Source organism: Trachypithecus francoisi, unplaced genomic scaffold, assembly GCF_009764315.1.
Source record: "Trachypithecus francoisi isolate TF-2019V2 unplaced genomic scaffold, Tfra_2.0 Lachesis_group20, whole genome shotgun sequence".
Classification (NCBI taxonomy): Eukaryota; Metazoa; Chordata; class Mammalia; order Primates; family Cercopithecidae; genus Trachypithecus; species Trachypithecus francoisi.
This window is the reverse complement of record NW_022681466.1, coordinates 45,196,743-45,210,092: the sequence shown is the minus strand read 5'-3', so window position 1 is coordinate 45,210,092 and position 13,350 is coordinate 45,196,743. Positions and strand designations below refer to the sequence as shown.

Genomic DNA, 13,350 nt, shown 5'->3' with positions numbered 1-13,350 from the left:
ACTACAATATTATGGTACTAATTTGAAAATATGTCCATTTTCCTGACTCTGAACTCAAGGGAAGAATTCAGTTATCTTTATGTCTTCAGCCCAATACTGTGAGCACATCAAGTATTCAGTATATTTGCTGAATAAAGCAGCCCCCCAAATTCTAGTATGTGGAAACTCCCACTTCCTCTGACATATTACAACTTCTTTTTTCTTTTTTTTTTTTTTTGAGATGGAGTCTCGCTCTGTCGCCCAGGCTGGAATGCAGTGGCGCGATCTTGGCTCACTGCAAGCTCTGCCTCCTGGGTTCACGCAATTCTTTTGCCTCAGCCTCCTGAGTAGCTGGGACTATAGGCGCCCACCAGCACGCTCGGCTAATTTTTTGTATTTTTAGTAGAGATGGGGTTTCACTGTGTTAGCCAGGATGGTCTCAATCTCCTGGCCTCGTGATCTGCCTGCTTCAGCCTCCTAAAGTGCTGGGATTACAGGCATGAGCCACCGCACCCGGCCATATTACAACTTTTAATACAGTACAAAGATTAAAAAAACACTCCTTCAAAATTTTCACTTCACGTGTCTGTGTCAGACAGTGATGACCTAAGGTAGATGAGTCAGCAGTTACTACAGGGCAGATGCAAACATTATTTTCCTTCTTGCTACTATGAAGATTTAGCAGTTGACAATTAATTCTTATTCCTTTTACCATCTCTTCTCCACCAAAAGTCAGTATTTCCCTACTCCTTGATATGCTTGAAAGAAAAGAGAAAGAATTCTGGCATAATGTTTATAATCTGTTTAGCTGATTTTCCTCACCTTTATGTGTCTGTTCATAGCGGTGGACTGGGCTGCTCGCACCAGACCCTCCAATTCAGCACCACTGAAATTCTTGGTCTCCATGGCCAGCTCTTTAATGTCTACATCAGCAGAGAGTAACTGATGCCCTCTCATTCTTGCTGTGTGGATGTGAAGAATCTGTAGTCGGCCTTTCTCATCTGGCAAGCCTGATGAAATTAAAAATAAAATAGGCATTTTCCTAGTCTCGAAAGCACCATCAGAGGAGATTATTATTATTATTTATTATTATTTTGAGACAGAGTCTCGCTCTGTTTCCCAGGCTGGAGTGCAGTGGTACGATCTCAGCTCACTGTAACCTTCGCTTCCAGGATTCAAGCGATTCTCCTATCTCAGCCTTCCAAGTAGCTGGGATTACAGGTGCACACCACTATGCCCGGCTGATTTTTTTGTATTTTTATTACAGACAGGATTTCACCATGTTGGCCAGGCATGTCTCGAACTACTGGCCTCAAGTGATCCACCTGCCTCAGCTTCCCAAAGTGCTGGGATTAGAGGCGTGAGCCACTGTGCCCAGCCTAGAGGAGATTGTTATAATCCTAATGTTTTCCTTATAGGTACTCAAGCATGTAAACATCTACTTCTCATGATATAAAACTTTTCTAAAAAGTACTAAGCCACATGACATTGTTCCTGTTAATGAACTCTAAATGCCTCCACTCACCAATCAGTGACAGATCTCCTTACCTATCTCCATTTTAACTTCCAGTCTTCCAGGTCTAAGAAGAGCCTCATCTATCAGATCTGGTCTGTTGGTCATTCCTAAACACAGATGTTAAAACAAAACAACAAATGATCAGAGTTCAAAAATAAAATCAAATGTCCTTTTAGTATATGTAAGAATAGTAATTTCCCTAACAAGCTAAGGAGACTTTGCTTTACTATTTCACTATTGTATACGCCAATGGAATATAAACGTTATGAAAACTTCCTGTATTTAAAAAGAAAATTTAACGTTCAAAGGGTAAATAATCTGTCCAAGTGACAGAGGGGCAATGTGACACAATCTCTCTGACTCCAAAGTTCCTTCTCTTTTTTATAGGCCAGTGGTTTTCAGACTTCATACAACAGCAGGGTGTTTTTCTTTCTTCCCCCCGAGAAGTCATCTTCAGAAGCACCTCAGTACTTAAAACAGCTAAAAGAGGAAGTCATAATCGTGATGTAGGATCTGAAATGCACTCCCTGGCCCTCACTGACCCTGAAAGCACCGCTGAGGACCCCTGAAGGCCTGCAAGACCCAGTTTGAAAACCACTGCATTCCATTGTTTCATGTGTATTTTTAATTTTTGGGTGAGCTATAAGCTTCAACCTACATCTTTTTCATCTGCGGGTGAGCTATAAGCTTAAACCTACAAGTGACTGAAATCCGTCTTTTATTTTTCCTATTAAGCCTAGGCATTACAAAAGATTCTTTAATATCACTGGATTCTAACTTGGAAACACTGGCAAAACAGTTTAATCACAACCTACACACATCTTAATTCAGAACTTACGGCTAATGTTTTTGAATGAACTGTACTTTTTAAGAAAGTAAACATACCAATGACTAGGATGTTGTTTAGCTGCTCCACGCCATCAATTTTGGACAGCAACTGGTTGACAACAGTGTCATGAACTCCCGTGCTACCAGCCATGCTCCCTCTCTGCTTGCAGATGGCATCAATTTCATCAAAGATGATGATGTGCAAACCACTGTTAGCACCAAGCTATTAAGGGAAGAAACAATATTAAAGATCATAATTTGAATGTCTTATTAAACAAACTAATCAGAAAAACAAAACGAAGCTTTCAACAGATTGACTTCACTTCATTTTGACTAATAAATATGGCGAGAGCAATCGTGGTTGTTGTCCTCACAAAGGTGATGGCACTACATTCTCAGAATTCTGCAAACTGAAAACTCATTCTAGAACCTCGTATTTAATAGCTATAAAATGAAAGTACACATTATACACTGATACATAGTGTGTGTGTATAGATAGAAAGTAAGTAGTCCATCAAGTACTTGATATACATTTCTTATTTCACTATTTGAAAGAACTCTTACATTTGTCAGATACTTTCATTAAGTCAGTCAGTGGCAACACCCTCCCATTTTCCCTGAGTTTTGGTGAGAAGACTGTCCCAGAAGCAGTAGGGTTAATGTTTGTTTTGTTATATTATGTAACTAAAGGTTAACTCCACCTACAGATTGCCTGGGAATTGGACAAATGAGTGAAGAAACTCAACATGACTCACAAGTACTTATATCACATGAAAACAGATTACTCCTTCCTACCAATAAAGTGAGAACAGAGACGGTTTATAAAAAGAACATGGTTAAGGGGTGCTGTTTCTTCTGCATAATGATTTCTGTCTTAGTTTACTAGAAATAAAATCACCATTAAAAGAAAATAGTTTGTACATTTCAAACCTTTAACAGATACAAACACTTCTGAATGCTATTAATTCATTAGGTTAATTTAACACATACCTTCTAAAATTTATATTTAAGTAATTTAGTCTCCTATCAGGGAGTAAAGTGCACTCTAGGAATTTTCTTTTTCTTTTATAAACAAAAAACATGGCCAGGTGCAGTGGCTCCTGCCTGTAATCCCAGTACTTTGGGAGGCAGAGGAGGATGGATCAACTGAGGTCAGGAGTTCAAGACCAGCCTGGCCAACATGGTGAAACCCTGTCTCTACTAAAAATACAAAAATGAGCTGGGTGTGGTGGCAGGCGCCTGTAATCCCAGCTACTCTGGAGGCTGAGGCAGGAAAATCACCTGAACTCAGGAGGCAGAGGTTGCAGTGGGCTGAGACTGCACCACTGCACTCCAGTCTGGGCAACAGAGCGAGACTCCATCTCAAAAACAAACAAAAACACTAGGGATTAACAAAATTGGTGAAAAATGAACATAACCTAAATATGACAATATATGGATAATAAAAATTAAATCAGCATGAGACTGAGGATTAAATATGGTTAGTATCCATTAAATCTCTGATAAGGATATAATCTTTTTTTTTTTTTTTTTTTTTGAGACAAAGTCTCGCTCTGCCGCCCAGGCTGGAGTGCAATGACGCAATCTCAGCTCACTGCAACCTCTGCCTCCCGGGTTCAAGTGATTCTCCTGTCTCAGCTTTCTGAGTAGCTGGGATTACAGGCATGTGCCGCCACTCCTGGCTAATTTTTGCATTTTTAGTAGAGACGGGGTTTCACCATGTTGGCCAGGTTGGTCTCAAACTCCTCACCTAAGGTGATCCATTCAGCTTGGCTTCCTGGTGCTGGGATTACAGGCATGAGCCACCACGCCTGGCCTAATCTTTGTTTTAATAAAAGAATGTTTTTTAACTTTTTATAAGAGTAGTAGATTTGTTAACAGAGCAAAAGTTGCAAAACAAATAAAGTTTAAAAATAAAGCTGGGCAGAGTGGTATGTGCCTATAGTCCCAGCTACTCTGGAGGCTGAGGCTGGAGGATTGCTTGAGCCCAGGAGTTGGAGTCCAGCCTGGGCAGCACAGTGAGATCCCATTACTAAAAAATAAATAAAAATATACTACATTTGCCATGGCTTGTGCCTGTAATCCCAGCTACTTGGAAGGCAGAGGTAGGAAGACTGCTTCAGGCCAGGAGTTCAAGACCAGCCTGGGCAACATAGTGACATCCCATCAATAAAGACCCATCTATAAAACAACATTAAATCACCTAAAGATAACTGCTATTAATGGCCCACAGATTTCTATATTTTAACTAAATATTGAGAACTTACTGCACCTTGTATTCTCTTGAATATTATTCTTTGAAAACAATTTTCAATGGTTATTTTTGCTTCCAACTGCAAAATATATAATTATAGAAAATATGGGAAAATAGCAAAAAATAAAGAAATCACAATCATCTCAAACTCAGCCAAAATGGAGCTATGTAATACCTTGCATCCTGTTTTTCATCCAGGTATTATTTTAAACCCTTTCTCATCCCTATACAATATGACTTGTCACCCAGGCTGGAGTGCAGTGGTGCAATCTCGGCTCACTGCAAGCTCCGCCTCCTGGGTTCACACCATTCTCCTGCCTCAGCCTCCCCAGTAGCTGGGACTACAGGCGCCCGCCACCACACCCGGCTAGTTTTTTTTGGTATTTTTTAGTACAGACGGGGTTTCACGGTGTTAGCCAGGATGGTCTCGATCTCCCGACCTCGTGATCCGCCCGTCTCGGCCTCCCAAAGTGCTGGGATTACAGGCTTGAGCCACCACGCCCGGCCTTTTGTATTTTTTTTTAGTAGAGACGGGGTGTCACCGTGTTAGCCAGGATGGTCTCGATCTCCTGACCTTGTGATCCGCCTGCCTCAGCCTCCCAAAGTGTTGGAATTACAGGAGTGAACCACCGTGCCCGGCCGACAATATGATTTTTAATAGCTCTATAATATTTAATCATATGAATGGTTTCACAGTTTAACTCTCCTATTCCATATTAACTCCTTACTGTTAGATATTTAATTATTTCTAAGTCTTCAGTATTATATATGTTGCTGCAATAAACATTTTCTCTTTTCATTCTTTGTAGAGACAGGATCTCACTCTGTTGCCCAGGCTGGAGTGCAGTGGTACAATCAAAGCTCACTGCAGCCTCAAACTCCTGGGCTCAAGCAATCCCCCACCTCAGCCTCCTGAGTGGCTGTGACTACAGATGCGTGCCAACATGCCTGGCAAATATTTTACTTTTTTTGTAGAGATGGGGTTTTGTCATGTTGCTCAGGCTGGTCTTGAACTCCAGGACTCAAGTGATCCTCCTGCCTCAACCTCCTAAAGTGCTGGGATTACGAATGTGAGCTACCGTACCTGGCCTACAATGAACATTTTTATACTTAAACGCTTGACAAATATAGATGATTACTTGCTAAAGGCAAATTGTTAGGTTAACAGGTATGTTAAGTATTTTAAGGCCCTTGAAATAGGAACACTTGAAAAAGTGGAAACACTTTTTCAGAAAGGTTTATCAATCTATAATCCCAGCACAGTACATGACAGTGCCTATCTTGGTATATTCCCACACATAATGAATATTAGAAACACATTAAAAGTAATTCTCAATTTGGTAGATGGACAATGGTATCTTTCTGTTGTCTTTAAATCACATTTATCTAATTACTGAAGAGGCTGGTGCTGTTAAAAAATAATGTTTTTACCATTGGTAATTTTATTAGTATTTGATATGTCTTCTGTACCCTTTTCTGTTGAAATTCAAGAGCTTTTCTTATTGATTTATTAAAAAATGATTTATATATTAGGGCCATTATTATACTTGTAACTACTTTATCCTAGTTTGCCATTTGTCTTTTATTTATGGCGTGTGTGAATATATATATTTTTTGAGACAGAGTCTCCCTCTGTCATCCAGGCTGGAGTGCAGTGGTGTGATTTCTGCTCACTGCAACCTCCGTCTCTCAGGTTCAAGCGATTCTTGTGCCTCAGCCTCCCACATGTAGGATTACAGACATGCACCACCAAGTCTGGCTAATTTTGTATTTTTAGTAGAGACAGGGTTTCATCCCGTTGGCTAGGCTGGTCTTGAACTCCCAAACTCAGGTGATCTGCCCACCTCGGCTCCCAAAGTGCTGTGATTACAGGCGAGAGCCACTGTGCCCAACCTATTTATGGTATATTTTCGATAAGTGGAAGGGGTTTTCTGTTTCTACTAAACAGCCAGCATCAATTTTTATTTTTGTGATATTTTTGTTAGTTTTATCCTTAAAATTGTTCCCCATTACAGACACTGATGGTCACATACTTTCTTCTCTTAAACTTTTGCTTTACATGTAATTCTTTATCTGGTTTTTTATTTTTGTGTGTGGTACAAGTAAAGTGAGAAGCCAACTAATTCTTCTTCAAATAACCGACCCAGCATTGTTCCCTAAATAATTCCTCCTTTCTTCGTTGACTGAGCTGCCATCTCTACCAGGTTTTGGACTCTGATGTATGCTAGGTTATTACCAGCCTGTCTACTACATACATGTTTTTATCTCTGTAACTTTACAGTAGTGCATTGAAGAAGCTCTTCTCCTGTATACATTCTTGTTTTTCATAACTATCTTGGCTATTTCCAACCATGTCTATTTCCAAATGAACATCAGAATCATTCTTATGAGGGGGAATAACCTCCACCAATTAAAAATAGACAAAGAAACAGACAAAAACCTAAGCCCTGATTGAAATTAGGTTAAATATCTAAGTTTAGGAAATACTAAAATCTTTATAGCATATTTGGTTTTTTAGAATAATGCCTCTCCAATTATTCAACACTTTTATGTCTCTCAGTAAAGTTTTAAAATTTATTTTTATTTTTATTTTTAGAGATAAGGTCTCACTATGTTGCTCAGGCTGGTCTTGAACTCCTGGGCTTAAGTGATCCTCCCACCTTGGCCTCCCAAAATGCTAGGAATACAGGCATGAGCCATTGGGCTCAGCTTCCCAATAGAGTTTTATAGTTTTTGTTGTTTAAATTCCTTCATTCCTTCACAAAGATTCCTAGCTATGTTTTTTGGTTGCAATTGTGATGGGATTTTTCTATTATATTTCAGAAACAGTATGGAAGTATGGAGGAAATATATTTTTATACATTTACTTTATATCTGGCTACTTTACTCTCTTATTTATAATATCTAAGTTTTTAAAAAAATCTGACTCTTGAATTTCCTAGGTAGACAATCATATCACCTACAAATATAACTTGTATCCTCCTTAGTAACAGGTATACCTGCTTTTGGGTATGAGAAGCTGTACCAACACAAAGACATATAAAAGGGGAAAGAGACGGTCTAATAGCTAAGAACTTAGAAGCATGTGGGGTCACCTGAATAGAAGGCCCAGAGGCAGTCAAGGTCCTATAAAAGGGGATAATAAAATTTACCTAATGTGAGAAGCAGAAGCTATAGTACTATCATGACAGACTGAAATCTAGAATTAGGCCTTCCTACTGAAACAGAGGACATCAGTAAATGAACTGCAAAAGCAGAATGCTCTTTATATAAAATGATTTTATTCTTGGCTTTAGGATGAAAAGAAGTATGCACTTGGAAGGTCAGTGAGAAACATTCAATGGTAGATAAATGAGGCAAACAGAATCTAAACAGAAGGAGAATTTTGGTGATAGGAGTGGTGATGACCAAACAGCAAATGCTAGATTTGCTTACTGCTTGCATGTGGGGTGGAGTGACAGTGAAGAAAAGAAATTACCTTGCAGTATGATAAGGAAGCTGCAGAAGGGAAAAGATACAAGGGAATTTTTTTTTTTATTTCTAGCATGGTAAGATTAAAGTGTTAACAAGACATCTAATTGGAAAGGCCTCCAGAGAACAAGATATACACAACTGAATAAAAGAGGATAGCAAGATACATCTGAATACCTTCTGCAAATAGTGAAGAATAGTCTAGTAACAAGCTGTAGATACTGTAAGAAGATGGAGCATATAATTAAGCTGGAGGAATATAAAAGCAGGACAGATTCTGGGCTACAATACCAGAAGATACCTACAGTCATCTGAAGAAAAGGGGGAATAAAAAAAATGACAAAGATGAAAGAAGAAATGTTACATCAGACATATGAGGAAAGAGTTCCAAAAATGATCTGAAGGAAATTCAACTGGGTCAAAAACAAACCCTGAATATATAAAGTATTTTTAAATCAAAAATAAAATGCTGTATGACCTAAAAATTCCACTACTTGGTTTATCAGCTCTGCTTATAATTGCCCCAAACTAGAAAACAACCCAATTGGCATTCATTGGGTCAACAGATAAACTAATGATAGTACATCCACATAATGAAATATTATTCAACAATAAAAAGGGATGTTTGACACATGCAACAACTTGGATGAATCTCAAAGGCATTATGCTGAAGATAGCCAGTCCCAAAAGGTTACATAGTGTATGACCCCATTTATATGACATTCTCGAAAAGATAAAACTACAGGGATGGAGAACACATTGGTAGTTACCGGGGTTACTAAAAAGAGAGTGTGACCAGTAAGGGACAGCATGAAGGAATTTTTGGGGGTGATTCTATATCCTGAATGGTTATATTCTATAACCATTACAGTGGTTCCATTAATCTATGCAAGTATGAAATTTCATAAAACTACACACAAAAAGAGAAAAATTCAATTTACTGCACAATAAACCAGATAAAATAATTAATAATAAATTCTATTCTTTAATGCAATTGTATGTAGGATGACAGATGTCCATCAAAGTTTCTAAAGCTTCACTAGGTTTTATTTGTGTCCCTGAACATTACTTAAAAATTGTTCTCCCTTCATATTTTAAAACCTAATTTCAAATCTGAGGGAAAAAAACTTCATTTTTTCTGTATCATTGCATTTACTGAATAGGTATCTAATGATAAATAACTTGCTTCCTAAAAAAAAATTCAATACCAAAAACTGTTCATCTTTCCATCTGAAGAAAAAATTGAGAATGAGGAATTGGAACCACAACCTTAGCTTTGCCAAAGTACTTCTATATAGTAGGATATTAATTCTTGCCATCTTTAGTGACAACAAGGATACTTCTGTTTGTGACTGAAAAACTGTGAAATTTTACATTATTTTTAAAAGATTTTTTCTTTCTTCAAGGTTGTCTGCCCAATACAGCATGAAACAAAAAGATGTTATAATATATGAGTTTTACTGTCAATGTGCCTTATGTTGCTGATGGAATCATGATTTCCTTCTCAGCCCAACCTCAAAAATCACTATGTGGACAGGGACAAAGACAATATGAACACTGTTCGATTAAATGATCACAATTTAGGCAATCTGTTCTAAACATAATTCTGTACAATTCTGACCTTTTCAGAACCTTACTAATCTTATTACCTGTCATCAGGTCCCTTCCCCCACCTAGTCAGTACAATAACATCAAGTTTTACATTGTGTGTTACTTAAATAAAAGCAAGTTCTTATTACAAGAAATTGGGAATTGGGTAAAGAAGATGTCAAGATTAATGTTCACAGACTAATATAGCTGATTCATCAATAAACTCTTTACCAAAAAATTTAAATTTCCACAACGCAATCCTCTTCCATTCATTGGCTTCTAGCTCTGTTTTTAACATCTGCAAAGTCTTTCTCCATAGAAACAGAGCTGACACTGTTGAGCCCTGGCGACAGCTTTCAAAAGCGGCTGTTCTATATTTAACTAGTTTGACCTATATGCAAGTGTTCATCTCCGTCAATGTGAACTGTCCACAATTACAGAGGCGATGTTTTTCTTTATTATGTAACACATATATCCTTCATGGGGTCATTAGCTGAGCACATCAAGTCATTTCTGGATGTGAGAAAGGTATAACTGAAAAGACTGGCTATAATTAATATCGATCTAGAAATCATTTGCCAACTCAATTTTATCATTAGTAGTTTAATATTTAAACTGCTTGCAACTTTAAAAACAGCACCAAAGTTACCTATGTAGCCATGTGGTAACTCACAACTGAGATTTTATAAAACGCTTCTTCATATGGCATTTTAACTCACTTCTGCCTAGTGTTTAATCCTCAGTATCTCATTAGGGTCCGTTAGACCCAATCTCAGTTTCTGGGTTTCTGTTTTGAGCAGTACTATTTACAAAAATTGGTATCTCATGACTTTTTTTCCTTTTTGTCTTCCAAAGAGCGAGCAAACAAAACAAAACAAAACAAAACGCATATTTAAAAAATAGAACAAAACTCATTCTATCTTACAATTGCCATTTGTATCTACTAGATCTTTTTACAAATCTAAGACACATTATGCTATTTCATCATACTAGAGATTACATCATTACTCATCAATTATTCTCAATTATGCTTAAAAAGGATTAAAATAAGAAAATAGAAGAATGAAGTCTTTGCCCATGCCTATGTCCTGAATGGTACTGCCTAGGTTTTTTTTCTTCTAGAGATTTTATGGTTTTAGGTCTTACATTTAAGTCTTTAATCCATCTTGAGTTAATTTTTGTACAAGGTGTAAGGAAGGGGTCCAGTTTCAGTTTTCTGCATATGGTTAGCCAGTTTTCCCAACACCATTTATTAAACAGGGAATCCTTTCCCCATTGCTTATTTCTGTCAGGTTTGTCAAAGATCAGATGGTTGTAGATGTGCGGCATTATTTCTGAGGCCTCTGTTCTATTCCTTTGGTCTATACATCTGTTTTGGTACCAGTACCATGCTGTTTCGACAGTGTGGTGATTCCTGAAGGATCTAGAACCAGAAATACCATTTGACCCAGCAATCCCATTACAATCATTCTACTATAAAGACACATGCACACATATGTTTATTGAAGCACTGTTCACAACAGCAAAGACTTGGCACCAACCCAAATGCTCATCAACGATAGACTAGATAAAGAAAATGTGGTACATATACACCATGGAATACTATGCAGCCATAAAAACAGATGAGTTCATGTCCTTGGCAGGGACATGGATGAAGTTGGAAACCATCATTCTCAGCAAACCAACACAGGAACAGAAAACCAAACACCACATGTTCTCACTCATAAGTGGGAACTGAACAATGAGAACACATGGTCACAAGGAGGGGAACATCATACACTGGGGCCTATCAGGGATGGGAGGCTAGGGGAGGGATAGCATCAGGAGAAATACCTAATGTAGATGACTGGTTGATGGATGCAGCCAACCATCATGGCACATGTATACCTATGCAACAAACCTGCACGTTCTGTACATGTATCCCAGAACTTAAAGTATAATTAAAAAAGACGAAACTACTTAGAAAAATGATACAACAGTGGAACAAATATCACTATGACATCATTCTTCAGTTTTCTTACTGTGTTGTGCTAGGTATGTGTTATCTTTCAAGAAGGCATAAAAGAAGTCTGAAGCTAACATCTTCTGTGACCTGATTCTACGTTTTATTGAATACGATTAAGCATTAACATTTTTAAGTTCTCTGGTCAGAATGATGAAGAAAATCTGAGGAAACTGTTTTAGAATTATTAGATGAGTCTGAAGTTGAACACAAAGAATACGATAGCAGCACTTAGGACTCTAATAAAGATGCTGAAATTGATGATTATAAGTGAAATCTCAGTCTATGTGCCTTCAGATGATGATGCCCTACATACATTTTCTCAAACTCATGAATCAATGAGTGAATAATATACTTTTAATCTAAGGACAAAGCATTTTTATTCAGTTATTCAATAGAAAGTCTTCATTGTGGAATATTTTGTAACAAGAAACGAGGCCATCCCATTTTGCTAAAAGGACACATGACAGTATTCTTTCATCTTTTATTTCATTTGTGCACCAAATTTTCTTGATATAGTTTAAAAGTAGACAGATGCTAAAGGCACATATTACAGAGAGATAGCCAGAAGAAACAGACGAAGTAGACATTAAAAAAATTAGGCCGGGCGCGGTGGCTCAAGCCTGTAATCCCAGCACTTTGGGAGGCCGAGACAGGCAGATCACGAGGTCAGGAGATCGAGACCATCCTGGTTAACACGGTGAAACCCCGTCTCTACTAAACAATACAAAAAAAAAAAAAAAACTAGCTGGGCGAGGTGGCGGGCGCCTGTAGTCCCAGCTACACGGGAGGCTGAGGCAGGAGAATGGCGTAAACCTGGGAGGCGGAGCTTGCAGTGAGCTGAGATCTGGCCACTGCACTCCAGCCCGGGCGACAGAGCAAGACTCCGTCTCAAAAAAAAAAAAAGAAAATACTTTAAGACATTAAAAAATTGGATTGACCATAAAAAACTGAATTGATCATTCTGAAAGAAACCTACAAATCTAAAGATAAAAATGTTTTGCAATTGTGGAACATACAATGGTCATCCTCTCTTCAACAAAATTAGGAGCCAAAGATCTCAAAAAATTTCTTAAACATTATGTTTTGATGCTGTACGTGCAAGAAGAACCAGAAGTAATAATAATTTAGAAGCCAACAAAGATGTATTTGAAACTAAGAATCAGTATTTGTAAGTTCATGCAGGACAGCTGATGAACAGTTAGTCGCACTCAGAGGCTCCTGTCCATTTGGGGTATACAGGTTGAGTATCCCTAATCCAAAAATTCAAAATCCCAAATGTTCCAAAATTTGAAATGTACACCACACACAGGGGGTTACTGTATGGTAATCTTTTAATCAAAACACAACATCAGCTGGGCATGGTAGCTCACACCTGTCATTTCCACACTTCGGGAGGCTGAGGCAGGATGATCGCTTTAGCCCAGGAGTTTTAGACCAGCCTGGGCAACCTAGGGAGACCTTGTCTCTACAAAAAGATTTTTAAAATTAGCCAGGTATGGTGGTGCACACCTGTAGTCCCAGTTACTTGGGAGGCTGAGGTAGGAGGATGGCTTGAGCCCAGGAGGTTGAGGCTGCAGTGAGCCACAATGGTGCCACTGTATTCCAGCCTGGGCGATGGAGGAAGACTCCATCTCAAAAAACCAAACCAAAACAAAAAACCCCCACAACATTGTAGGTGGTGACTAAAACTGCTGCTGTTTGGTGTTG

At 38.3% G+C, this 13,350-nt stretch overlaps 2 protein-coding genes across 12 annotated transcripts in view; both read right to left on the bottom strand.

Annotated features, from left to right (window-relative positions):
* CDC27 (cell division cycle 27) overlaps positions 1-13,350 on the bottom strand; it is a 506,999-nt gene that overhangs the window by 359,825 nt on the left and 133,824 nt on the right. The gene's annotated exons all lie outside the window — the stretch shown is intronic.
* The window catches only part of NSF (N-ethylmaleimide sensitive factor, vesicle fusing ATPase), a 145,021-nt gene that overhangs the window by 63,974 nt on the left and 67,697 nt on the right, over positions 1-13,350 (bottom strand). For all 4 annotated transcript variants that reach the window (XM_033184116.1, XM_033184115.1, XM_033184114.1 and 1 more), the window contains exons 10-12: positions 2,381-2,546; positions 1,528-1,602; positions 802-989 (exon numbers count right to left, since the gene is read on the bottom strand). In XM_033184116.1, coding sequence (XP_033040007.1) covers positions 802-989; positions 1,528-1,602; positions 2,381-2,546 — 429 coding nt within the window. The remainder of the gene's footprint in view (positions 1-801; positions 990-1,527; positions 1,603-2,380; positions 2,547-13,350) is intronic.